Source organism: Leptodactylus fuscus, chromosome 2 (assembly GCF_031893055.1).
Source record: "Leptodactylus fuscus isolate aLepFus1 chromosome 2, aLepFus1.hap2, whole genome shotgun sequence".
Taxonomy (NCBI): domain Eukaryota; kingdom Metazoa; phylum Chordata; class Amphibia; order Anura; family Leptodactylidae; genus Leptodactylus; species Leptodactylus fuscus.
Window position 1 is genome coordinate 230,768,991 of NC_134266.1, and position 24,246 is coordinate 230,793,236.

The 24,246-nt window shown below is 46.2% G+C and overlaps 1 protein-coding gene across 1 annotated transcript; it reads left to right on the forward strand.

Annotated features, from left to right (window-relative positions):
• Positions 1-7,484: 7,484 nt before the first annotated feature.
• On the forward strand, positions 7,485-23,060 carry SP1 (Sp1 transcription factor). Its single transcript, XM_075265805.1, has 6 exons — positions 7,485-7,608; positions 8,161-8,249; positions 17,288-18,692; positions 20,068-20,236; positions 21,041-21,240; positions 22,667-23,060. The coding sequence occupies exons 1-6, from the start codon at positions 7,602-7,604 to the stop codon at positions 22,981-22,983; spliced, it is 2,187 nt and encodes a 728-aa protein (XP_075121906.1). The 5' UTR covers positions 7,485-7,601; the 3' UTR covers positions 22,984-23,060.
• The last annotated feature ends 1,186 nt before the right edge of the window (positions 23,061-24,246 follow it).

Sequence of the window (24,246 nt, forward strand, 5' to 3'; positions counted from 1 at the left end):
CTCCTATTGGTGCATGGCAGGGTGTGGGCAGGCTAGGGAGCCAGCGCTGCAGCACCATACGTTGCCGGCAAAGTGTGGGCAAGCCGATTGACCGGGAAGACCGTAGTCAACATGGCGGCAGCCCACATGCTCCAGCCACCGCTGCCATCCCAGGCCGCCTACACACTGCCGGCATGCCGGCCGGCTACACAGGACCGGCAGATGTTGCGGACTACACACCATACACAAGGTGAGTCCAGCGGGGTGGGGGGTGGCCAGTGTCCGCAACGATCGTCTCCATTAATCCTAACGCCGCCTCAGTCACAGCTGACCTGTCCTGATGTCCTCTGCCGGTGCGTAGGCGCTGCGCTGCTCCTTCTCCGCTATATTCCTTCTCCGCGTCGGCACCCGGATCAAGCTTCGGGCCGGCGTCATGTTCCTATGCCAGCCGGGAGCCTTGCGCAGGGTCCCCGTCCTGTCGGTCTTTTGCTCCTACTGCAGCCTAGGCTACGTAACCTGCAATAGAAGCGCTGGTATAGCATAGCATAAAACCGGCGCTTCTACTGCAGGCTACGTGCCATAGGCTGCAGTAGGAGAGAAATACCGACAGCCCAGGGACCCTGCGCACGGCTCCCGGCTGCCATAGGAACATGACGCCGGCCCCGGAGCTTGGTCCAGGTGCCGACGCGGAGAAGGAATATACCGGAAAAGGAGCAGCACAGCGCCCACGCACCGGCAGAAGACATCAGGACAGATCAGCTTGCTCCGGGTGCCGGCGTGGAACACGAACATAGCAGCGCCGGCAGAGGAAATGCCGTCTTAGTCAGCTGTGCTGCGGGAACAGGGATCGCCGGCTTGCTTAAGGGGGAGAGGGATGGTGGGGCATAGGTGATCGGTAGGGGTGGGGGGGTTGCTGGTTTAGGGGAGATGCTGGTGGTAGGGGTTAGAGAGGGGGGGGGTCGGGTTTCACACCAGAGGGCAAAAGGCAAGTGTGTGTGGGGGGGAACCAAGGTCTGGTGCTGGGGGGAAGAGGTAGATGTAGGAGGTGACTGTAACTCTAGAGGGGGAAAGGGGGACGCGGGTGGGTTGTAAGGGGAGAGCCGGGGGTGCAGGTGGAGGGAAAGGGGAGGGCCAGAGGTGCAGCAGCAAGGATGCCAGGAAAGGGCCATGGGGGGCCATGGGCCGCGGTGGAGGGAAAGGGGAGGGCCAGAGGTGAAGCAGCAAGGATGCAAGGAAAGGGCCATGGGCCGCGCTGCAGGTGGATCGCGCAAGGGTGAGGGGACAGCGGACGAAGTCGCAGGCTATAGCTAATAAATATATATATGTATATATGCTGTTGGTATGTGTGAAGGGGGTGTAGAACGAGGTTTCTTACCAGTTTATCATGACTGGACCTCACTTTCTCAGGCCAGGTTCACATCTGTGTTGCAGCAGATTCCACTGAAAATCAGTATAGAGAAAAGTCCTGCATAGAGGAATTTTCTCTCTGCCGGTTTCAGTATAAAAACGGCAGAAACCCAGACAGACACCTAGGAGATCCCATTATCCTACTACTACTACTCCTCATAGAGCTGCCGAAACGCCGGATCATCAACGCTGACAACACGATCATTATATGGTGTCACAGGCACGACGCGAAGAACAAATTCAGCAGCAGGACAGCTTGAGAGCTGCCAAAACACCAGAGCAGGCGGATCATTGACAGCAGCAATTTGCTGAATATAGGCGGATTTTTGATGCCAACTAGAGATGAGCGAACACTGTTCGGATCAGTCGATCCGAACAGCACGCTCCCATAGAAATGAATGGAAGCACCTGTGACGCTGACTTTGCCGCCGGCTGGCCGGCGTCGCAGGTGCTTCCATTCATTTCTATGGGAGCGTGCTGTTCGGATCGGCTGATCTGAACAGTGTTCGCTCATCTCTAATGCCAACAACACACAGGCGAACGCAAGCAGAGGCTAGTAGTCTAATAGGTCTGTGGACAACTGCTGTTTTGGCAGACGGGATCTCAGGCAGACGGAGAACACAGGAGCCTAGCCCAATGTGTGGCTTTGTCTATTGTATGTAAATAAAGATTGATTTTGTATAGGCTACATTGAGTGTGAGCTTGTTTATATTTCACACCTCTAGGGTCTTTTCCTTTCTCCTTTTCTTCTGTATATATTTGGTGTGTGAGGGCTAGTAGCCCCTTACTTTATGATGTGGTGTCATCCCATATTTTATGTAATGTAATCATTGATATGCTGTATGTTCAAAAACACAGTGCAAGATACTTTGTTCTGTTATTTTTTTGCAGTGTGTGGATAGGATTTTTCTTTACAGGGGTTTTCTTACGAAAGCAAGTTATGAGATAACTTGCTTTTGTGGGAAAACCCCTTTAAATCCAATTTATTACCGATACTATTTATCGCAGCAGATTAGCCACCAGTAATTTCAGAGGTGTGAACTCACCACATTGGTTCCTAGCCTTGGGCTAATACCACGAGACAAATACGCTGCAGACCTTCTAAGTATTAAGACAGATCCATCTAATGAATGACTACAATGTGATCCATTGGCTACCTGTTGGTTTATTCACAGGACAAGCAATAATTTGGGGGATGTTAGATGGATTCCAGACAGATCCTCCAACAAAGAAGTGAATGCACCCTTACTGCATGGAATCTGTGCCAAAATTCATGTCAAGTGAGACAACAATCCATATCACAGGTTTCCACAACCATTTTCACATACAACTAAAAATTTCCTGGCTGCATTTTGGCAGCACTAAGGCTCCTTTCACACAGAGTAATGCCCCGCTCATTCTGACACGTAAACACGTGTCAGAGTGAGCGCTGTAAAACAGAATCCCATTTACTTCAATGGGTGCCGTCTTACGCGCGCTACACATTGAAATCAATGGGTTAAAAAGCCTTCTATTGATTTCACTGTGTAACGCACGTAAGACGGCACCCATTTAAGTCAATGGGATTCTGTTTTACAGCGCTCACTCTGACATGTGTTTACGTGTCAGAATGAATGGAGCGTTACTCCGTGTGAAAGCAGCCTAAGGAAATAAGTAACCTGGGACTTCAGTGAAAATGGGGCTAATCCTTGTGTAGAACTACTGCACAACCACAGCAGGAATCGGAATAAGGCCTGGAACACACAATGTGAGTTTTCAGCATGTAATTTTTGGCGGCCAGCCCATTGCAATGTACAGTAGCATTGTAGTGGTTGGGATGTAAACAGATCTCATCCACACAGTGCAGAAAAAAAAAAACCCTGCAGAACAAAGTGCCTTACCCTGTAGGGTTTGTAAAAGCAGTCGGTGACTTACTGCAATTCTGTGGTTTGACTAAGGTTTTTAACTTTTGCAATGCAAAGGCGAAAAGGCAGGCCAGTCACCCGGAAATTTCATCTCAAAGTAACAGTAAAATACAGACAATTCCGGCTGGGTTCACTGTGCCATGTCCTCTCTTGACATTCTGCATGGTATCCCCGCCTTGTGTCCCTAGACTGGGCTGATCACCTGGAGGCGCTGCACAGAAAGGGCCACAGCAGACTCTACCTGCTCAGGAGGCTAAGGGCCTTTAGAGTCCAGGGGCCACTTCTTAGGGCCTTTTTCAACTCTGTGGTTGCTTCAGCCATCTTTTTCGGTGTGGCCTGCTGGGGGAGCAGTATATCAACCAGGGACAGAAATAGACTTGACAGGCTGATCGGAAGGGCCAGCTCTGTCCTGAGGAGCCCCCTGGACCCAGTACAGGTAGTGGGTGACAGAAGGATACTGTCTGTGGTGACCTCCATGCAGGAGAACAAATCCCACCCCATGTATGAGACCTTGATGGCACTTGGCAGCACTGTAAGTGACCGTCTGCTTCACCCCAAGTGTGAGAAGGAGCGCTATCGCAGGTCCTTCCTTCCAACCGCGATCAGGCTGTATAATCTACATCAGACCAAGCGAAGATCACTCCGCACAGAGAACTAATGATTATGAAGTCTTCCTTCTTCTGTTCCTCAGCTGCTATGGACTCCTAGTATATCTTCTCTTCTCAGCATACCGTATATACTCGAGTATAAGCCGACCCCCCTAATTTTACCACAAAAAAACTGGGAAAACTTATTGACTCGAGTATAAGCCTAGGGGGGAAATGCAGAAGCTACTGAAAAATTTCAAAAATTAAAATGGTTGGAGTTTTTGGGTGCAATAGACGCTGGGGAAGGGGAGGGGGTGTTTTGGTTGTCTGTCTGCCCCTTCCTTAAGCTTGAAGACTGTTTTTTCTTCCCCCACTTGGAATTCAGTCTGGCTGAATATAGGGTATCTGCAGTGCTCCTATTAACCCCTTCCCGACGGAACAGGAGCACTGCAGATCCCCTATATTCAGTATACCGGGCACTTTCAGACACAGGGATACCTAATGTGTTTGTGTTTCACAGTCATTTTCTACTTTTATATGTATTCTAGGGAAAGGAGGGATTTAGAACTTAATTTTTTTTATATCTTTTTTTTTTTTTTTGCACTATTTTATGGGAGATTCTATACATTGATATTGTGGTTAGTCATAGACCCCACCTCCCTACTAAAAAAAAAAAAAAAAATTTTTTTTTTTTGCTGACTCGAGTATAAGCCGAGGGGGGCTTTTTCAGCACAAAAACTGGGCTGAAAAATTTGGCTTATACTCGAGTATATACGGTATGTGTGTCTACGTCTGTAATATATTACTGTGTATTATCCTGTATCTGTATTACTATGCTGCTGTAACATGCTGAAATTTCCCCACTGTGCGAATATTAAAGGATTATCTTATCTTAATCTAAGGTTATGTTCATAGTGGGGGGTTTCTTGCTTATTTTGCCAGTAAGTAGTGGCTGCCTTTAGCTCTTTCTAATGGGAAAATGCAACGATGAGTATTTCACATATAAACAATTGTATTCTGATGTTGTGAGGAAAAAAATACTACTGTAACCGCATTGGGTATCCACACACAAAATGGTCAGAGAGAACAGGGGGGGGGATAGCTATGAGCGGATCTGCAATGGCACTTGAATTTCTGCTGTTGACTCCCCTGTATATATATATATCTATGGATGGGTAAATGCAGCAAATTTTCTAGGGGAAAAGGGATTGGGAGTCGCAGTGTTTGGATGAGTCAGAATAGATTCAAAGTGAAAGCAGTTGTTGCACCATTCTGTAGTGGTCAAGCAGTGTCAGGCATAGCCAAGCTCTGTACTTCAGCCATCTCTAGCACTGACATCCAAATGAATGGAGCGGTGTGTACGTGCCACCTGACCACCACTCCATTCAGAATGGGTGACTAAAGTCCCTCAATCTTCTGATCAGTAAAGGATGCTGAGCAGTTGGACCCCCATGTATCTGCAAGCAGTGGTGTAACTAAAGTCTTCTGGGTCCCGGTGTTATCTTTGGTCCGGAGCCCCCTACCTCATCCCTACAGTGAATTCTTCATATTGATGGTTACGGGTGATAAGTAGTTTAAAGGGGTATTTCCACGTCGCATACTCACCAGTCTTCACTGCTGTAAAATCTTTCTTCCTGGTTTCTTGCATCATTTGGTGGGTAGGTGAGTATCTATCAAGGGACGCTCTGTTCTGTTCTTGATAGATACTCACCTATCTTTTTTTTCTGTTATTGGGCACGTTCACTGGTTATCAATATTATTTTGTTTTTTGATCATTTGGTGGGGTTTCACGTGCAACCTGCCATTTAGCTCCGCCCCCAAATTAGCATGTAGCTCCACCCACCACATAGCGTGATCCTATGGGGCGTCTGAAGGGCCTGTGATGTCATCAAAGGTCCTCAAACAACACTGTATGCACAATATTAGACTATGAAGTACAGGCAGGAGCAACTCCATTCTGTGTTACATACAGAGACTGCCTGTCTCTGCCATAATGAACACAATTGAATTAGCTAACCTGATATCTAGGAGAACAGAAGAAATGAAAGCAGCTCCTCTCCTCTATCTGATAGCAGGAAGCTAGGTCACATGGTGTAGACACAGGAATAGCTAGATACACAGGCTCGCTCCCCTGCACTTAGCCCCTCCTCCCTCCCCCCTGAGAGCAGCAGATACATCACTTGACTTTTGAGCAGATAAGTCAGGGCTGTGTCAACAATCAATTGAATAAAGTAAGATAGTGGACAAACAAAGCAGTTTTGCTGAAGCAGTGTATTTAGGAAAAGTCTTACATTCACATTAACAAGCAGTATAGATAGGATCCTTGTGATGGGACAACCCATTTAATCCACCTTAGTGTGGTTGGGGTAATCTGGGTCTCCTTGATTTATGGGCCCAGATGGAAGCTGTAATCTCAATACTGATGCCAGTGCTCATGGACCCCCTAGGGCTCCTGGGCCCCAGTGTGACTGCACCCCCTCAAGTTACACTTCTGTCTGCAAATCATCCTTCTGCAGCTTCTTCACTCACATAAGGCTGCTGAAAATTAGCGAGTGAAAATGTGCCAAGACTTTTTTTGACTGTTGTTTTCTGTTTAAAAGAACGGACACCTAATGTCTGCTGTTTTGGCAGCCTGAGTGTCCATTGTTCTGATCCTCTAACTAACCAAGACACTAGCTTAAGTGAATGGAGTCACATTGCGACCCCTGTGAGTTCAATTCCCAAAAAGAGGGCGCACTGTGTGATGGTTTAGTAACTAAAGTCGCAGCACCTCAGGGTCGCAATTCACTTACATTGTGAAGGAGTCGCAGCGCCACACCATCATGTCTGCTCAGTCACCATACAGCCCCAGCCTATGGACTGATACGTCTCTCTAATAGAGCAGCTGCTGCTTTAGCTCAAAAATAATTAAAAGCATGAAAAACTGCAGTGGCTTTTTTTTTTTTTTTTTTTTAAGAAAACCGCTGTGTGTGAGGCCGCCCTAATAAGAGCCGCACAGACACGTGTACTTGTGGGCTCACTTTCCTCACTGCAAACAGCTACAACTTTTGGCAGCCGCATGGGGTCGTGTTGTGCAATAACTCTGACCCATAAGGCGTTACTTCAGCTGCTGCCGAACCCCTTGCGCTCACAGTCACCCTGTACCACGGCCGACTACCAACATTACATGCCAGCCGAGTAGCCGCAGCACTTCTGCACCGGGTAACTTTGAATTCGACGAAATGGCGCCTAAATTTATGCCCGATCAACCACACTATCTAATCGCCGGTCACTGTAACATGCTATAATTTTTTTCGTCCTTCGTTGATTGGCTCTCTTGAGCTGATCCTCTCGCCTATCTCGCTCCCTCATTGGTCAGAAAGCACGTCGGTTAATTTTTGGAGGGGGAACTCAGCAGGAGAAGAGGAAGAGAGCGACGCCCTTGTTCCCGCCCATGCCACATTCCTTCTTTCCCCTCCCCCAGTTGTACAACTTCGTCACTCCGTGGCGAGGGGCGGAGCCCACGCGCTGCCATTGGCTTCCTTCTGCTGTCGATCTTGGGTCTTTTCCCGCCCACCGTGCCACCCCATTGGGCGGGTGGAGCCGCCCCTCAGCGGGAGTGGTCAGGCAGGCTGTCGATCTCCGCCCGTAGCCACGCCTGCTATCCGTCTCCGCCGCGCGGCAGGCAGGTTAGGTTGTTATCGTCAGAGCGAGGTTTGTGTGAAGAGGCCGTGCTCGGGAGAAGATGAGCGGTAAGTGATGTCGGTATAAAGCGGGGCGGACGGGATCGTGCGCTAGTTGTTAGTACGAGTAGGACATGGGGAGGAGGCGGCCGTGTGTGTGCGCTCGGCGTCTATAGGCCGTGCCAGCGCGGAGGGTGAGGCTGGAGTTACCGGGACAGACCGGGGGATGTATAGTCTCTAAAATCCGCCCTCACCCGCGTTGTCCCTTCGCTACCTCGCCCCCTTTTTCTTGCCCCACAATCGGAGGTGGTGGCGAGGATCCCTCCCTCCCGTCTCTCCACCTCTCCCGCCCTTTTCGCTGTCCCCCTGGGTGGGTGGGGTAGAAGCCTATAATTGCCCCCACCTCCCCTGTTTGACCCCTCTGCCCTGACCTGTTGCACCTAACATGCCCCCAGCCAGCACTTGTTCCCCCAGCGCTTCCCTCTCCCTCTGGGCCTCGCCACCCTGTCCCGGAAGTGGCAGCTCCCCGGCCTGCCCGCCATGTTGTGTCGTGCGCACTTTAGTGGCAGGATGTGTAGTAGAGTACTGATCACACTGTTTCCCTCTTGTCTGACCCCGCAGATCAGGAGCCCACCGCCGAGGAGATCGCTTCTGGAAAGTCAGAGAGCCGGGCGGGAGGAGGAGGAGGCGGATTTGTCCAGAAGGGGCAGGTATGTGCACCCACCCAGAGCGCCCTGGGCAGCCCTTCCCCCCTATTCTCACACATGCAGGAAGGAGGTGGCTGCGGGGAGTTGGTGTCTCTGCGCTGCAGCCTGGCTCCCACCCTTTGCCTGCCAACCCACCCACCCCTTTAACTCTGACTGCCCACTTGGGGCTGGCTCCAGAAACCCATCCTCCTCTGCCCTGTCCCTCCTGTTCTGGGATCCTCTCTGACATGCTGGTTTGTTTACATGCTGGCACACTTGGATGGGACGGCTTCACCTGTCATGTGGAAGGGGGGGGGGGATCAGGCTGTTAGCAGTGAATGGGTTAATGTGTTGTGGTTTGAACATTGCTGCTGTGCTGTCGTCTGATCACGTGACCAGACGTATTATTTAAAGGGGTATTTCTGTTATTGCCACTGGTTGTGGGATTGGCATGGATTATATAGGCATCCTGCCGCAGCCCCATACAGCTGAGATATGGCTGCGTTATGGTTGCCAATCCCATTACTATATGGGGCCGCATTCATATGGGGTACAAAGGGCTCATGTTCTTATGATCACCTTGGGCACCACTGGTCAGGCAGTGACAGCGATCTCCTATATAGTGCTAAGGAGTTGTTATGTGGACTATATAGGTTGTGTGTCACTTTGTTGCCTGGTGTAATGTGAGCTGGTACTGACTGGCAGTCTGTTTACTAAGTGTCTGACGTGAGTGAGCTATTATACGATGTGCAGAGTCATGTGATCGGCCACAGAACGTTCCATCTCAGATCATTCTATATGGAATCTGCATGTTCTTCCTGGTGCAGTGCGTCATCTTTATTAACCCTCGCTGTGTAACATGATCTGCTTGTGTCCTCACTTCTATTCCTCACCCGGCTTGCTAGTTAATCAGATGACAATTATCTGTGTCCGTGTGTGGCAGGTTTTACTGGCTTATAGGTATATATGAAATAGCCTTTAGGCTGAGGTCACACAGTGCAGATTTTTTTGCTGTAGTTTATAAAGGCTAAAGCAGGAGTGGATATAAAAGTGCCTAGTATAAGGCATAGGCCCAGATCACAATGGCATTCTGGGAGTCTTCTTGAGGCCCCCCCCTTCCCAACAGAAACCTGTCCGCATAAAAAAGCGGTTACCTAAGGAAACCTGTGGACCCCATAGACTGTAATGGGGTCAGTGAGGTTACTGCACAAAAAATGTGGAGAGGTGCTGCTTGCAGGACTTTACTCTCCACATATTTCATGCGAATAGGGGAACGGAGGGGCCCGAATGCAGATGTGAACTGGGCGTAAGAGTAGATGGCAATTTTGGCGTTTCCCTGATATACCACAACTGCAAATCAAACATAACACAACTTTTTTTGGTTTCGGGCAGTGATGGCAAAACAATGATGCGTGTGACTCCAAGACATTTTAAGGGACAAATTGTCCGAAGCAAGTTGCAGGGCCCCCCCCCTCCTCCATGAGGTGATGGCCAAAGGCCCCGCCATATGGAATAAAGTGGGGATGGGGGTGGCATTTAAAAAAAAAAAAAAAAATCAGCAGCTACTTGTGTTATTGCAATAAGTACTTGCTGATAATGTTTACACTTCTGTCCTAGCCGCCTTCTACTGCCTCCTTCAGGCGGTGCTACACTTTGCTGCATTGCAGAACACTGGAACGCTACGTACAGTGTCTTGGCGTTCTTCAGCGCCTTCTACAGCACACCCTGAAGGCGGCAGTGCAGGGCGGCCAGGACTGGAGTGTGGACAAGTGAGTAAAAATTATCAGCCACTACTGTGTGGTGGGTATAAGAGAGGGTCATAAAAAGATGTGATACGGCACCCGAGTTAAGCTAAGTTTTTTTTTTTTGTTTTTTTTTAACGAATTTTGACATCATGCGCAAAAGGTTAGCCATCACTGGACTAGGGGGTCATGTTAGTAAAAGAGCTGCAGGGTGATGTTTGGATGTGTGACACCATCTGTGGCCATAATCTAATGTAGCCCTATCCTAAATGCATCCTTTGTTTCCTGTTAATTTTGAAGACTCTTCTGGGTTTTGCAAAAAAAAAAAAAAGAGAAATCTGCAACAAAAGCGCAGCTTTTATGCAACATGTGACCTCAGCCCTAGGCTAAAGCCCCAAGTGGCGTCCCACAGCAAAAAAAAAAAGCACTGTGGGAAAAATTGCAGCGGTAATGCATCGTGGTTCTTCCTGCAGCGCTTTCTTTAGAAGGAAAGTTTGCAGAGGTTTCCTTTGCGGACTTTGTTTCAATTATATCTATGGGGAAACCGGCAGCATTTCTGTAGATATAATTGGCATTATATGGCGGCATATCCACAGCACGGTTTTTACCGAAAAAATAGGAATGGGACTTAATAGAATTTTATCCACTTTGCTCTGACTGGAAAACGCCGCAATTTTTTTTTTCCACAGCATTTCTGCTGCAAGCAAATCATGGCGTTTGCGCCACTTGGTGCCCCTGCCCTAAAGAGGTTTGTCCATAGAATGGGTGATAAATGTGTGACTGACTATCCATACCAGTGGTCAGACGCAACTACTCATTTTGCTTCGGTTTTATTGACACTGTGCTTGATCACTGGATTTTTTGACTTTTAGGCTGGGGCCCCACGTTGCAGAAATGCAGCTTTTTTTGTTGTGGTTTTTTGAGCCAAAGCCAGTGGTGGATTGAGCAGAAGGTAAAGGTGTAAGAGCTTCCTATATATTTCCCATTCCTTTTGTAGCCATTCTTGACTTTGGCTCAAAAAAAACGCAGTAAAATCTGCAACAAAATAAGCTGTTTCCTCAACGTGGGGACTTAGGCTTAAATTAATGACTTGTCCGTAAGGTAGTTCTTCAATTGAAGATCCATGGGGGGTCATACTCCTGGTTCACCCATGGATCAGCTGGTTGAAGCAGCAGTGGAATTTCCTGATCGCAGCTCTCCCATATTCAAGTGAATGGGCTGAGTTGCAATGCCAAGTTTAGCCACTACACAGATGTGTGGCGCTGTGCTTTGTGAATACTGAAGATGATGCAGAGCTTGCCTGAATGCTACAGTCTCTTCAACCAGCTTATCAGTTAGGGACCTGGGTATTAGAAACTTGCCATTCTTTAACTGATGATGTATGTTAAGGAATGGTTCATCAATCACGTAAACTGGAAAACTTTTAGACCAGAACCCCATGTGGTGTAAACATCATGAGTTTTTTTGTTTGTTTGGGGTTTTTTTGTCCCTGCAAAGTGGATTGGGATTCTAGCGAATTCTATCCACACATTGTAAAAAAAAATATACATGGAGCAGAAATGCAGCGATTTCTAAAACCATTGCAGGTTTTGAAATTGCACCGTATTAGTCATATCTACGGAAAAGCTGGCGGTTTCCCTGTAGGTGTAATTGAAGAAGAAAGTCTGCAGAGGCAAACTGTAGAGCCTCTGCGAAAAGCAACGCAGGAAAAAACTGTGATGTGATTCTGCCACGGTTAGTGGGGGGACTCCTTGCAGATGTTGTTCCTGGTGAGATTCGAACTCAGAACTCCAGGGCTGCAGTACTAACCACTGAGCCACCGTGTTGCCCCCTGGTTAGTATGGGACTCTTTAAACTTTCATGGTTAGGACCTGTTCACACATTGTGGATTTGATGAAGGTTTTGTTGCATCGTAGAGGACACTGTACAATATATTGGCCATGCCTCGGGAAAGTAAACTTGGTGAAAAATAGAGCATTTTCTTTATTTCAACGGATTCTTCCCGAAAAGCCACCAATTAGCTCAAGTGAATGGGGCCGTACGCTTTGTGGATCCGCAAGCACATGCACGGCAGAAAGCTTTGTCAGCTTTGGATTTCTGGCTCAAACTCTTTCGAAATACATGTTGGATTTGCCTTAGGCAGATCCGTGACATGTGAACGTAGTCTTGGCAGCAGTTTTCTTTTTATCCATAGAAAAGTGGAAATTATTCTGTAGAGGGAAGGCTAGAGGTCCTTCAGGGAAAGTGCTGTGACACTAGACGTGGAGCATTCTTATTTTATACATATGTAATATATGGCTTGGATCCTGAGGGGGTAAAGGGGTTTAGCGCTCAACTGCACTACTATCTGTGCAGGGACCTGTGGCCAGCTACATTCAGCAACACGGACACAAACCTGTAGGATGATAACTATGTCCCCTTCACAGACCCATTTATATGGAGTGCTTCTGGGTTGCAAACCGAACATTTCTAAGACCTTCCCTGAGTTTTGCCGGGTCAGTGTGCTTGATGATAAATCACGGCTTGCACACTGACCAAGCGCTTTCATAGTCATGGAGCCTTAGCTGGGGCCTTGCTGCAGGTCCTTACACAGTGCAGGGAGAGAACATCACTGTGTCCACTGTATTCCCTGGGTTATAGTCTAGCCATATGCTGTCACTTTATAAAATGAGGAGTAGCCCTTTAAGGTTTGTTCCTCAAGTTAATGACTTCAATGGCACCCTCAGTTATAGATTAGTGGGGCTTTTGGGTAGTTGCTAGATCAGTTGACTGGGGCTGAACTGCAACACCAAGCACAGTCCCTATGTGATTTGTGTTGGGAAGAATTAAGACCCCTATTTACTAGCTAATAACCCACTATATACACTTCTGAGTATGCGATCCACTAAACATGAATGCCAAATAGAAGGGTTTGTGTCCAAAAAAGCGTTTTAGGATACGCTTTGTATAGGATTAATAAAACCTAGCAGTGTCTGTGTGGCCTGCCATCACTAGTACACGCTGCTGCTCTGTAGCCTTCATAAAGATCCAGGTCTGTTTGCTTATGTCAGAGTAAGAGTCCCCTTGTATGGAGCGTGCTACATACTGACATTTGTTCTGTTTTTGTGTGCAGTCTTTAAGGCAAAGGCCCCACATTGTAGAAAAGCTGCATATATTTTTTTTTTTTTTTTTGTTTCCAATTTTTGTTTTTTCCCCACTAATGCCAGGATGGGAGAAGTATACTTTGCTTCCTACGTTTCCCATTTCTTGTGTAGCCACTAGTAGGTTTGGCTCAAAAAGAGCAGCAAAATCTGCAATAACAAAGTGTTTCCATAACATGGGGCCTTAGCCTAAAGGTTTTTTGGGGGCTTCTAGTACATATTTCATATTGTGACCTATCCCATGGATAGCATCTGACCTGTGGCGGTCCAACATCCACACCTAGGACTGATCAGCTATTCTGCCAGCCTATGAGAAGCTGCTGCGGTGGATGCTACTATTCAAGTAATAGGAAGCGCCTGCATCCCCATACACTGAATATCAGTGTCCTGGGGAACGGTAGCTCTGCTTATATTAAGTGAATAGGAGCAGACTGCATAGGTTACCTGCCGACTACAGCAGCTTCTGGAGGCTGCTGGGGCAGCTGATCAGTCTGGGGTCTGTTGTGAAGTCCCTACAGATCAGATGCTGATCTGCAAGTCACATCCCTGGCCCCCTGCCTCATTGTAACCTCACATGCTGCACTTTTATGTATTCTTTACTTGTTACAACACTGCATCTTGTCTGCTTCTAAAAACACTCCATATTGATTTTCACATTTCCCCTGGCCTCCATGTTTTACTGACAATTCTGTGATGCTTTAGCACATCATCATATGGACTGCTAGAGACAGTATCATCTCTACATGCTGGCAGGACACATTGATTTTCTACTGTATTCTCCAAAATCATCTGGGACCACAAGTATACAGTTATGGAGTCTCCACTGGTATCTTCATTTATAGCTCTGTGACACTAGTCCGTTAAATCAGCAGTAGATGTGATGCGAGTTTGTCGTCCCATCCCCCCAGTTAAAATTAGTGGTATAGTCCATACAGTTTCATCATCCCAGAACGGTCTTGTTTTGGGAGACACAAAAACTTCCATAATGGAGCACATGGGAGACTTTAGTTATTGATGTAGAGTCTCTCTTAGTATTGATGGCGTGTACCCTGTGGAACAGTGGAGGAAAAAGCCAGGGATCTCATCCCATTAAAAGTCTATTGTTCCATTTCCGCATTTGTGTCTTGAGGTGTGCACCACCTGGCTTTTTCCTCCACAGTGTACACACCATTGTTGTATACCGACTCCACATGGCCTTAGTTGCCAGTCGGTCAGCCAGTGTGTTGCCATATCACAGTCTATCCCTGAACTTTGGGAGTGGTAGACAGTTCCAGCTCAGATTGGAGTTTCTGGTTGGCACACCGCCTTGCTCAACTATCAGAAATGCCCAGTAAGAGCGCAATGGTCTGTGTTTTCTCTCCCACCAGTCTCTCTTAGTATCGAGTTGTGTGTATGTGTGTGTGTGTGTGTATATATATATATATATATATATATATATATATATATATATATATATATATATATATATAGTATTTTTTTGTTGAGTGTAAAAAAAAAAAATTATAATAATTCATGGACCAGGCCACGGAGCAAGGTGGGTTGGCTGGTGATTTGGTTTAAAGGGGTCTTCCAGGCAAAAAATGTTTGTTTTAAAAAGCTAGTGCTGTTAATGTGTTAATAAATGCACCCATATACCTTTTAGGGTGTGTGAATGATCTCTGGGAGCTCCTAGTAGCTCCTGCTTTTGTTTACGTGCTTCATGCTATGTAGCTTCCTTACTAACCTCTCTCATCTTACTCACTCCTCTCCTTCCTCACTCCCCTCCCTCTCTCTCTAGCTGTACCACCCTTCCCTACCTACTTAGCCCAACCCCCATATTATATACGTTCCCTTCTCATATCTTCCTATAAAATGACCCTTCCTGTACTGTCTGTGCGAGCTGTTCTCCTGCAGCGACAATCCACCTCTGCGTATATATGGATGTGCTGTCTCACTGGAAGAAGCCTGGAGACTTAGTATAATGGAGTGGATGGGGGAGGAGTAGTAGTGACAATCTGTTTCTGGAAATGGGGAAATGGCTTGTCACTGGATAATCAAAAAATGCCCCAGGAACATGGGTAACCATAATTTTTTTTTTTTTATTATTATTATTTTATTACAATTATTTAGAAAGTAGGAGGGGAAGGGTGTTTACAATAGTGTATGGATTTCACATTATCCTGGACAACCCCTTTAACTGTGGAAAGAACCATCTGAAGTCACTTATACGTGGCTTGTTTGGCATAAACCCTGCAGCCTTGATGGCTGATGCTATTTGAGGACAGGGACGTTCTCTATTGTTTTGTCTTGCATATGGGATTTCCACTTTCTGTGACAAAAGTGTTGAACCCGGTGTAAGTTTAGTTGCCTAGTTCTTTGCTAGGTGCTTGTGTGTTCTTTTGTCTAGTGACCTTCAGCGCTTGAGATGGTCAATGACAGAGAGCCATTTGCTTGGTCAAGAATTTTGGGGTTTCTGGTTGGCTAAAATGTAAGTGCTTCCTCATATACACTCACCAGCCACTTTATTAGGTACACCATGCTAGTAACGGGTTGGACCCCCTTTTGCCTTCAGAACTGCCTCAATTCTTCGTGGCATAGATTCAACAAGGTGCTGGAAGCATTCCTCAGAGATTTTGGTCCATATTGACATGATGGCATCACACAGTTGCCGCAGATTTGTCGGCTGCACATCCATGATGCGAATCTCCCGTTCCACCACATCCCAAAGATGCTCTATTGGATTGAGATCTGGTGACTGTGGAGGCCATTGGAGTACAGTGAACTCATTGTCATGTTCAAGAAACCAGTCTGAGATGATTCCAGCTTTATGACATGGCGCATTATCCTGCTGAAAGTAGCCATCAGATGTTGGGTACATTGTGGTCATAAAGGGATGGACATGGTCAGCAACAATACTCAGGTAGGCTTTGGCGTTGCAACGATGCTCAATTGGTACCAAGGGGCCCAAAGAGTGCCAAGAAAATATTCCCCACACCATGACACCACCAGCCTGAACCGTTGATACAAGGCAGGATGGATCCATGCTTTCATGTTGTTGACGCCAAATTCTGACCCTACCATCCAAATGTCGCAGCAGAAATCGAGACTCATCAGACCAGGCAACGTTTTTCCAATCTTCAATTGTCCAATTTCGATGAGCTTGTGCAAATTGTAGCCTCAGTTTCCTGTTCTTAGCTGAAAGGAGTGGCACCCGGTGTGGTCTTCTGCTGCTGTAGCCCATCTGCCTCAAAGTTCGACGTACTGTGCGTTCAGAGATGCTCTTCTGGCTACCTTGGTTGTAACGGGTGGCTGTTTGAGTCACTGTTGCCTTTCTATCAGCTCGAACCAGTCTGGCCATTCTCCTCTGACCTCTGGCATCAACAACGCATTTCTGCCCTCAGAACTGCCGCTCACTGGATGTTTTTTCTTTTTCGGACCATTCTCTGTAAACCCTAGAGATGGTTGTGCGTGAAAATCCCAGTAGATCAGCAGTTTCTGAAATACTCAGACCAGCCCTTCTGGCACCAACAACCATGCCACGTTCAAAGGCACTCAAATCACCTTTCTTCCCCATACTGATGCTCGGTTTGAACTGCAGGAGATTGTCTTGACCATGTCTACATGCCTAAATGCACTGAGTTGCTGCCATGTGATTGGCTGATTAGAAATTAAGTGTTAACGAGCAGTTGGACAGGTGTACCTAATAAAGTGGCCGGTGAGTGTAAATCCATCTTAATTGTACGATCTGCTAGACCCATCCACAGTGTGTGCTGGCTGCTGTATGCCACTGTGGTAACAGGTTATAGTTGTCAGAAAATGTGTCCATTATTGTATTTTATATGGCTTATCTTTAGGATAGCCCTCTGAATATGTGTTATTGGAGGTTAACAACTGGCTCCTGCACAAGTGGGCAGTTTAGGGCTGCATCCAATCCCTATGATAGTGTACAGAGCCAGAAGCAGATGGCTCTGCACATTGTATAGTTCCATTATGACATTTTAGCTCCCATGCCTTCTTAACACTTTACAGTGTAGGGAGCCATCTGTTTCCAACTCCATATACTGTAGTATGAGGATTGGATGACCTCACCCCAGCTATCAGAAAAACAAACCTCCCAGAAATCCCCTTGTATGAGCCCTACACTTCAGCTGCTGTCTTTTACTGTAAATGTAATTTTCTTATTTCTTTTCTCTCTGAATAGGATTCCCAGCCTTCTCCATTGGCTTTATTGGCTGCCACTTGTAGTAGGATTGAGCCTCCTGAAAATGGGAATGGTTCAGGCCAGCAGCACGGTGCGACAGAGCTGGATTTGAGCACTGCCCAAATAGCACAGACAGCCAATGGTTGGCAGATCATATCCACAGCAACTCCATCCAAGGACCAAGGTGTAGGAGATGGCTCTTCAAAGAACCGTCCAATAGCCCCAGGACAGTTTGTGGTAGCCGCTGCCCCAAACGTGCAGAACCAGCAAGTACTGGCCAGTCTTCAGGGAGTAATGCCTAATATTCAGTATCAGGTTATACCCCAGTTCCAAACAGTGGACGGACAGCAGCTGCAGTTTACTACTGCCCCTCAGGTGAATGTCCAGCAGGACGCCTCCGGACAGCTGCAGATCATCCCAACCACCAATCAGCAAATAATTACTACCAATCGCACCGGGGCAGGAAACATCCTGGCTGCCATGCCCAACCTTCTTCAGCAAGCTGTCCCTATTCAAGGGGTAAATCTAGCCAACAACGTCCTCTCAGGACAGACCCAGTATTTGGCAAATGTTCCTGTTGCTCTCAATGGCAATATCACCCTTCTCCCTGTGAATGCAGCTTCTCTGACCCCCACATCTCAGTCAGTGACACTGAGCGGTGGCACTCAGGATAACTCGCAGCCCATTACTTCATGTGTTAGCTCTTCACAGCTTGTCACCTCTCAGGCCAATACCTTTTTTACCAATGCCAATAATCTCTCCACCAGCACTACTACTAGCGGCGTGAATCTCTTGAACTGTAGCAGTGGAAGCAACACCCCCGGAACCAATGTCCAGGTCCAAAGTTCCCAGAGATCTGGCGGTCAGCTCAGCTTGGTTACCGATTCTGTTCAGTCCAATATAATGCAACAAGGCCAGCAAAAAGACGGAGAACAATCTCAGCAGCAACAAATTCTCATCCAACCTCAGATTGTCCAGGGTGGACAGACTATACAGACTTTACAAGCTGCACAACTTTCTGGCCAAACCTTCAGTGCACAAGCCATCTCACAAGATGCCCTACAGAACCTTCAGATCCAAACTGTGCCCAACACTGGTCCAATCATAATCCGTACTCCGACCGTGGGGCCCAATGGGCAGGTTACTTGGCAAACCATCCAGTTACAAAACCTGCAGATTCAGAATCCTCAAGCTCAGACAATCACTCTTGCCCCCATGCAAGGTGTATCTCTGGGACAGTCCGGCAATGCTGCTACCTCTATGCAAGCCGGAACAGTGACTGTGAATGCCGCTCAGCTTTCATCAATGCCGGGCCTTCAGACCATTAACCTAGGTGCCTTAGGAGCCTCCGGGATACAAGTCCACCAGCTTCAAGGGGTTCCTCTGACCATTACTAATGCCACTGGTAAGTCTTACACATGGTATTGGGTTTGCCACATGCAAAATCTGACAGATGCTGTTAGAGAAGTTGTGTGCGTTCATGTTAGAATCCCCACTGATCTTTAGGGTAGCACCTTTTGCTATATTGTCTATTACAGGGCATTGCAGCACATGGTGTTCACTATTGTTCAGGTGTTAGGGCTGAGTCCTATGTGTGTTCTTCAGGTAATAGTAACTTGCGCATGAATTGCTATTTATTTATTTTTTTGTGTACAGTTCAGCTTTTGCATGCATGCTACACCTAAAATAGTCCATCAAAGACGCACACAAAGCAATCCCCTCCATTGTTTGGTAGCTAGCTGCCTGGAGTGATGCCTTGGTGTTTGTTCTTTGTTTCCGTTCCTTATGTTCTGTAGCAGCGGCAGCACTGGTTTTACTGGTTCTTTGTACAGCAGTGGCCATGTAATATAATGCATTTAGTTTGCAGATACCTTACACTTGTAGTGCTAATAAAATAACAGTATTAACAAGTAAACTTGTAATACAATGGTTTGTCCATATGCTGCTGCACCACTGTCTCCTTACAAATCTGCCAATAGGGGTTTGCCTAAAACTAGAGTAGACGCAGAATTGGATAGGGTCCAACACCCGTCTGTTTGAAGAGGTGATGGCGCTCACGGATGCCATGGCCTCTTCCCTGTGTTGATCGAAATGTAGCAGAAAACCCCTTTAATTTCATTTAAAACTTGAACTTTTAAAGGAATTTTCAGGGGGAAAAATAGACGACTAGTAGTGACTGCTGTAGAATAAAGATGTCTTATGTTCCCACTCTGCAGTAGTCTGGGGTTTGGGTTTTTTTCCCTAAAAAATAGCTTTAAGGACTTTGGCAGGGGTAGTGTGGGTTATGTTTGTCAGATAAAAAGATGTAAAGCAAATAATTTACGTGAAATAAAGCCGTCATGCACATACAGTGCCTGTATCACAGCGGTAGGTTTAGGGCACCTCTTATAGTGTGTGGGCCTTACACCTCTAGATGTTTAGCTTCTTCTGTCGGATTCCTTACAGATCCAGTAAAACCATGTTACACGCTCCTCTAAGTGTTGTCTTTGGAAGGTTTCAGTGGGAGTATAGCACAGTACATACTGTGCTGTGCACACTGCTCAGGCAGGGACATGGCCACAAGGGGGCACTGTGTATTGCTTGATTTTGAGTTTACACCAGAATTAAAAAATATCATGTCTGCAAAAAATATACTGTAAATTAAGCTCAAGCGGTCCCTTGTTTTGTTTTTTTAACCCTCCCCTCTGTGTGTGACTACATGAAGCAATTTTTTAATTTTCCTATTAGGTATAGGCTTAGATGTATCTGTGCCACATTGACCTTTTCCTTTACCAATACAGGAGATGGAAGCGGACACTTAAGCCTTCATGCTGCTGGTCCTGATGGGTTACACGAGGATCATTCTGCTATGGAAGAAGGTGAAACCAGCCCAGATCCTCAACCCCAGCCTGGGCGGAGAATGCGCAGGGAGGCCTGTACTTGTCCTTACTGTAAGGACAGCGAGGGAAGGTATGAACTACAAATATAGAACAGTGTCTGTTTAATGGAGTCATGAGCTGTGGAGTACCGCACCACTAGTCCATGTGAAAGTGAAGCTTTTATTCTGCAGGATTTTAGAATATATACACTAATGTTAGGAGCTACAAGTTTGGGGAATTAGAATTTACTTATACTGGTCCGTATAATATGCAGAATTATGGATGTCTGAATAAACCCTAAAAGCATTGTATAGTCTGGCTGGTGCCTTCCTACATGACATCAACCTCAAGATGGAGGCTAAGGCCTCACGGGACAACCCGCAACTATAAAGCACTGCAGGAAAACATGGCGGCAACATATCTCCGTTCTTTCCGTCATGCTTTAAACAAAGTTTGTGGGGTTTTCCTCCGTAGACTTTGTTACATTTCTATCTATGGGGAAACCATAGGTTGGGATACATGTGCCACCTCCTGGTTTTCACTGACCCATAAACTTAAATGCATGGATCAAGCTGCAAAATGAGACAGGTATATGTTGTATATATTCTGCACCCATCAGTCTCTGTGATTCTACCAAAAAAATGAGCATTGCCTGCAGTGTATGTAGCACTAGCCAAAGAGTCATTTCTAGAAAATAAGAGTCAATGTATTATCAGGGCACCACATGTCTTCAGAAAAACATTACTCCAATGGCTCCAAAGCATTGCCGGTTATGTCACTTCTGTATTTGACCTGTCATAGCCATGAGTTATCATCAGAGTGGAAAGACCTGCTGCCTGTTGCAGACTCAGATCATGAAATATCTTGTCTGAAATGCCTTTTTTATGCTACTCAGGAGTTCCAGTGATCCAGGCAAGAAAAAGCAGCATATCTGTCATATCCCAGGCTGTGGCAAAGTTTATGGGAAAACCTCTCACCTGAGGGCTCATTTACGTTGGCATACCGGAGAAAGACCATTTGTCTGCACTTGGGTGTTCTGTGGAAAGAGATTTACTCGAAGCGATGAGCTACAGAGGCACAAGCGGACCCACACTGGTAAGTTGTGTGCAACAGCACTGCCATCCTTGCTTATACCAACCAATGTCAATATACTTAATGCTAAGTTCACATTAGTTGTCTGGTCTGTCGGAGGACCCAGAGCAATGGACAGGTGCGCTGCTAAAATAGTGGTGACATAAAGAGCCCCTTTAAGGATAAGGTTCCACATTGCAGAAACAGCGGGGGGGGGGGGGATCTGTTTTACAGTACCAGCAAAGCGGATGAGATTTTGTTTAATCTCATCCACACATTGTGGGGAGAAAAAGAGCTATGGAGAAGTGCTGCATGTTTTTTTTCTATGGAATCAGGAACGTTTTCTCTCTAGATTTATTAGCGGAAGGAAAAAGGTAGAGAAAAATACAGCAAAAACTCCATAAAAAAATGTAGTGTGTGTTTTGCTGTGTATATTTTAGTTGCTACTTGGGCCTTAGCCTAAAACTTCCTCTGTGGATCTATTTGGGACAAACCACAGATTTCTGGGTCACTTGATTTGAGGCGACACCCGAGTCACTCCGCTGCCTCTTCCCTCACTTTTTTTTATTGCTAGTTACTTGACTTCACTAGTATAATTTATTCTGCCAGCCTCCATAGTACAGGTACTTATCTGATAATCAAGAGCAGAGTGACTCTTGCTGGGCCCTTGTTCTGACCCAGGATCGGTTCTAGCTCCGAAACAAAAGTTTTCTAACAGGACCTTGTGGAAGTAAAGGTTGAAATCTTCCCTGAAGAAACCTGTAATGCTAAGGCCTTGTTCACATCTGCGTTGGTATTCTGTCCGGGGGCGTCCGCATGGGGACCCCCCTCCTGAACAGAATACCGAATGCAATTGCAAGTGGTGTGCCAGTGAAGGCACACAGACCCCATAGACTATAATGAGGTCTGTATGCTTGCTGCCAGATCTCTGCAGCGATCATGCGGACAGGAAAATAGTTCACAATTTACATTCCTGTCCGCATGATCGCTGCAGAGATCTGGCGGCAAGCATACAGACCTCATTATAGTCTATGGAGTCCGTGTGCTTTTACTGCAGTTGCGTTCGGTATTCCTTTCAGGGGGTCCCCATGCGGAATACTGAATGCAGATGTGATCGAAGGGTAATGATGAAATAGACAAGTCTCCCCTAGTGGCTGCTACAGGTAGTGTTATAGCTTGGTGAATGAAAGCAGCCATTCTGTATAAAGGATTTTCTTAGTTATTCGCCAGATATAAAATCCTGCAGATTGATGCACAGTAAGGGCAAGGTTATGTGCTCATTACTTTTACTGTGGTTTGCTAGGCTTAGTGTTCCTTCACATAAGTCAGTTGCTGCACACTGTTACATAAGCTGATAACGTTCAATTGTTTGATCTTGCAGAAGGTAAAGGGTAATGTAATATGTAATATAGAAAGGGTAATATAACACGTTCCTCTATCTGACTTCTAGGTGAGAAGAAATTTGTGTGTCCCGAGTGTCCGAAGCGCTTCATGAGAAGTGATCACTTGTCCAAGCACATAAAGACACATCAAAACAAGAAAAGCCAGTCCGGACCAGTAGCCATGACCACAGTTCCAATGGAAACAGGGACAGGCTCTGATGGAAGTGCAGCCTCCACTCCCACCCCTCAGACCCTCATTACCACCAATATGGTAGCCATGGAAGCAATATCACCTGAAGGCATTGCCCGTCTCGCCAGTAGCGGTATAAACGTCATGCAAGTGGCAGATCTGCAGTCAATCAATATCAGCGGCAATGGCTTCTGAGGGGTCTCGTTCAGACAGGACTGTAAATAATTGGGCAAATGTGTTTTTTGGGTATTGGCATTTGAGCTGTAAAAGAATGATGGGTCCAAAAGAGTCAAACGTTGGTTGTGACATGGAAGTTTTGTGCCAACTTTCTTCCCAGCCTCACTGTGGGGAGACTCCGCTCTGTAGAAAGTCGTTTCCTCCCATCCCCCGCCCCCATCCGTTCTCATTGATTAACCTATTACCGAAATCTACAGGGCTTCCTGTTGGGGAGAATAGTAACCATGTATCTGTACAAATGGGGGGGAAAACCTCCAGTTATTAAACCTTGACCTGGTTGTGTCTGAGAGTTACCCGACGATTGAGAACCAGCAGCCGCTGCGACGGGTGAAGGTTGTGAAGATGTTCGCCAGGACTTATCTATTCTTCCTTTTTTATTATAAATATATTATATATAATAAATATTTCTATTTTCTTATATTTTCAGAAACAGAGGAAAACCTAAGGTACACCTGTAAACGTTGAAAACCTTTATAATTATTGTCAAAGCAATACATTTTTAACAAGACGCATATATATATAGAGGATATTAAAACCTGAAATAACAGTAAAAAAAAAAAAAAAGCCAAAAAATTGAATGTTATAACAAGTGCTTAGACCAAAACTTTCTCTGGTCACTCTGCTTAGCCTTATCTTGTTAGTACATTTTATTTTTGTTGCTAATCTGTAATCTGGATAGATTGTATTCTACATTGATTTTTCAGGCATTTTGTGGGTTTCTTTGTGTGTTTTTTCTCTGTCCTGTCGTCCATTAATATCACATTCCCAATGAACAGGAGAAATAATGGTGATCCATAGCGGTCCTGTTGTCTCTACTATAATGTAATAGGTCTACCTTATGTACAGGTTGTCTGCCAATAAAATATGTATGGCGGCGGTAAGGCCGAGCCGGTGTGTACACAGTTACCGTTGATGGCCAGTTCTGTATTGCATGGTTAGTTGGATCCGCCGGTGGTCTAGTCAGAACTGAAGTTCTTATGAAGCATCCCCTGGACAGTAAAGCGCCAGACTCATGTTGCTGCCTCTAAATTTCTTGTTTTTTTTTGTTTTTTTTTTGTTTTTTTTTTCCCCCATAACCGGAGGAATAGGAAAGAGTAGTCACTGCATACAGAACGCAGGATATCTGAATAAGCCAAGAAATCTTAGGTTCTTCATGGTTGCGTGAATTAGAATTTCTCATTGTAGCCGTTCTGTGTGTCTGAGCCCCTTCGCACATGTTCT

Bases quoted from the DNA above. Each gene is read 5' to 3' on its own strand.
- SP1 (XM_075265805.1), top strand. The intron at 8,250-17,287 runs GTATGTGCACCC...CTCTCTGAATAG, and splicing joins GATTTGTCCAGAAGGGGCAG to GATTCCCAGCCTTCTCCATT. The intron at 18,693-20,067 runs GTAAGTCTTACA...TTACCAATACAG, and splicing joins GACCATTACTAATGCCACTG to GAGATGGAAGCGGACACTTA.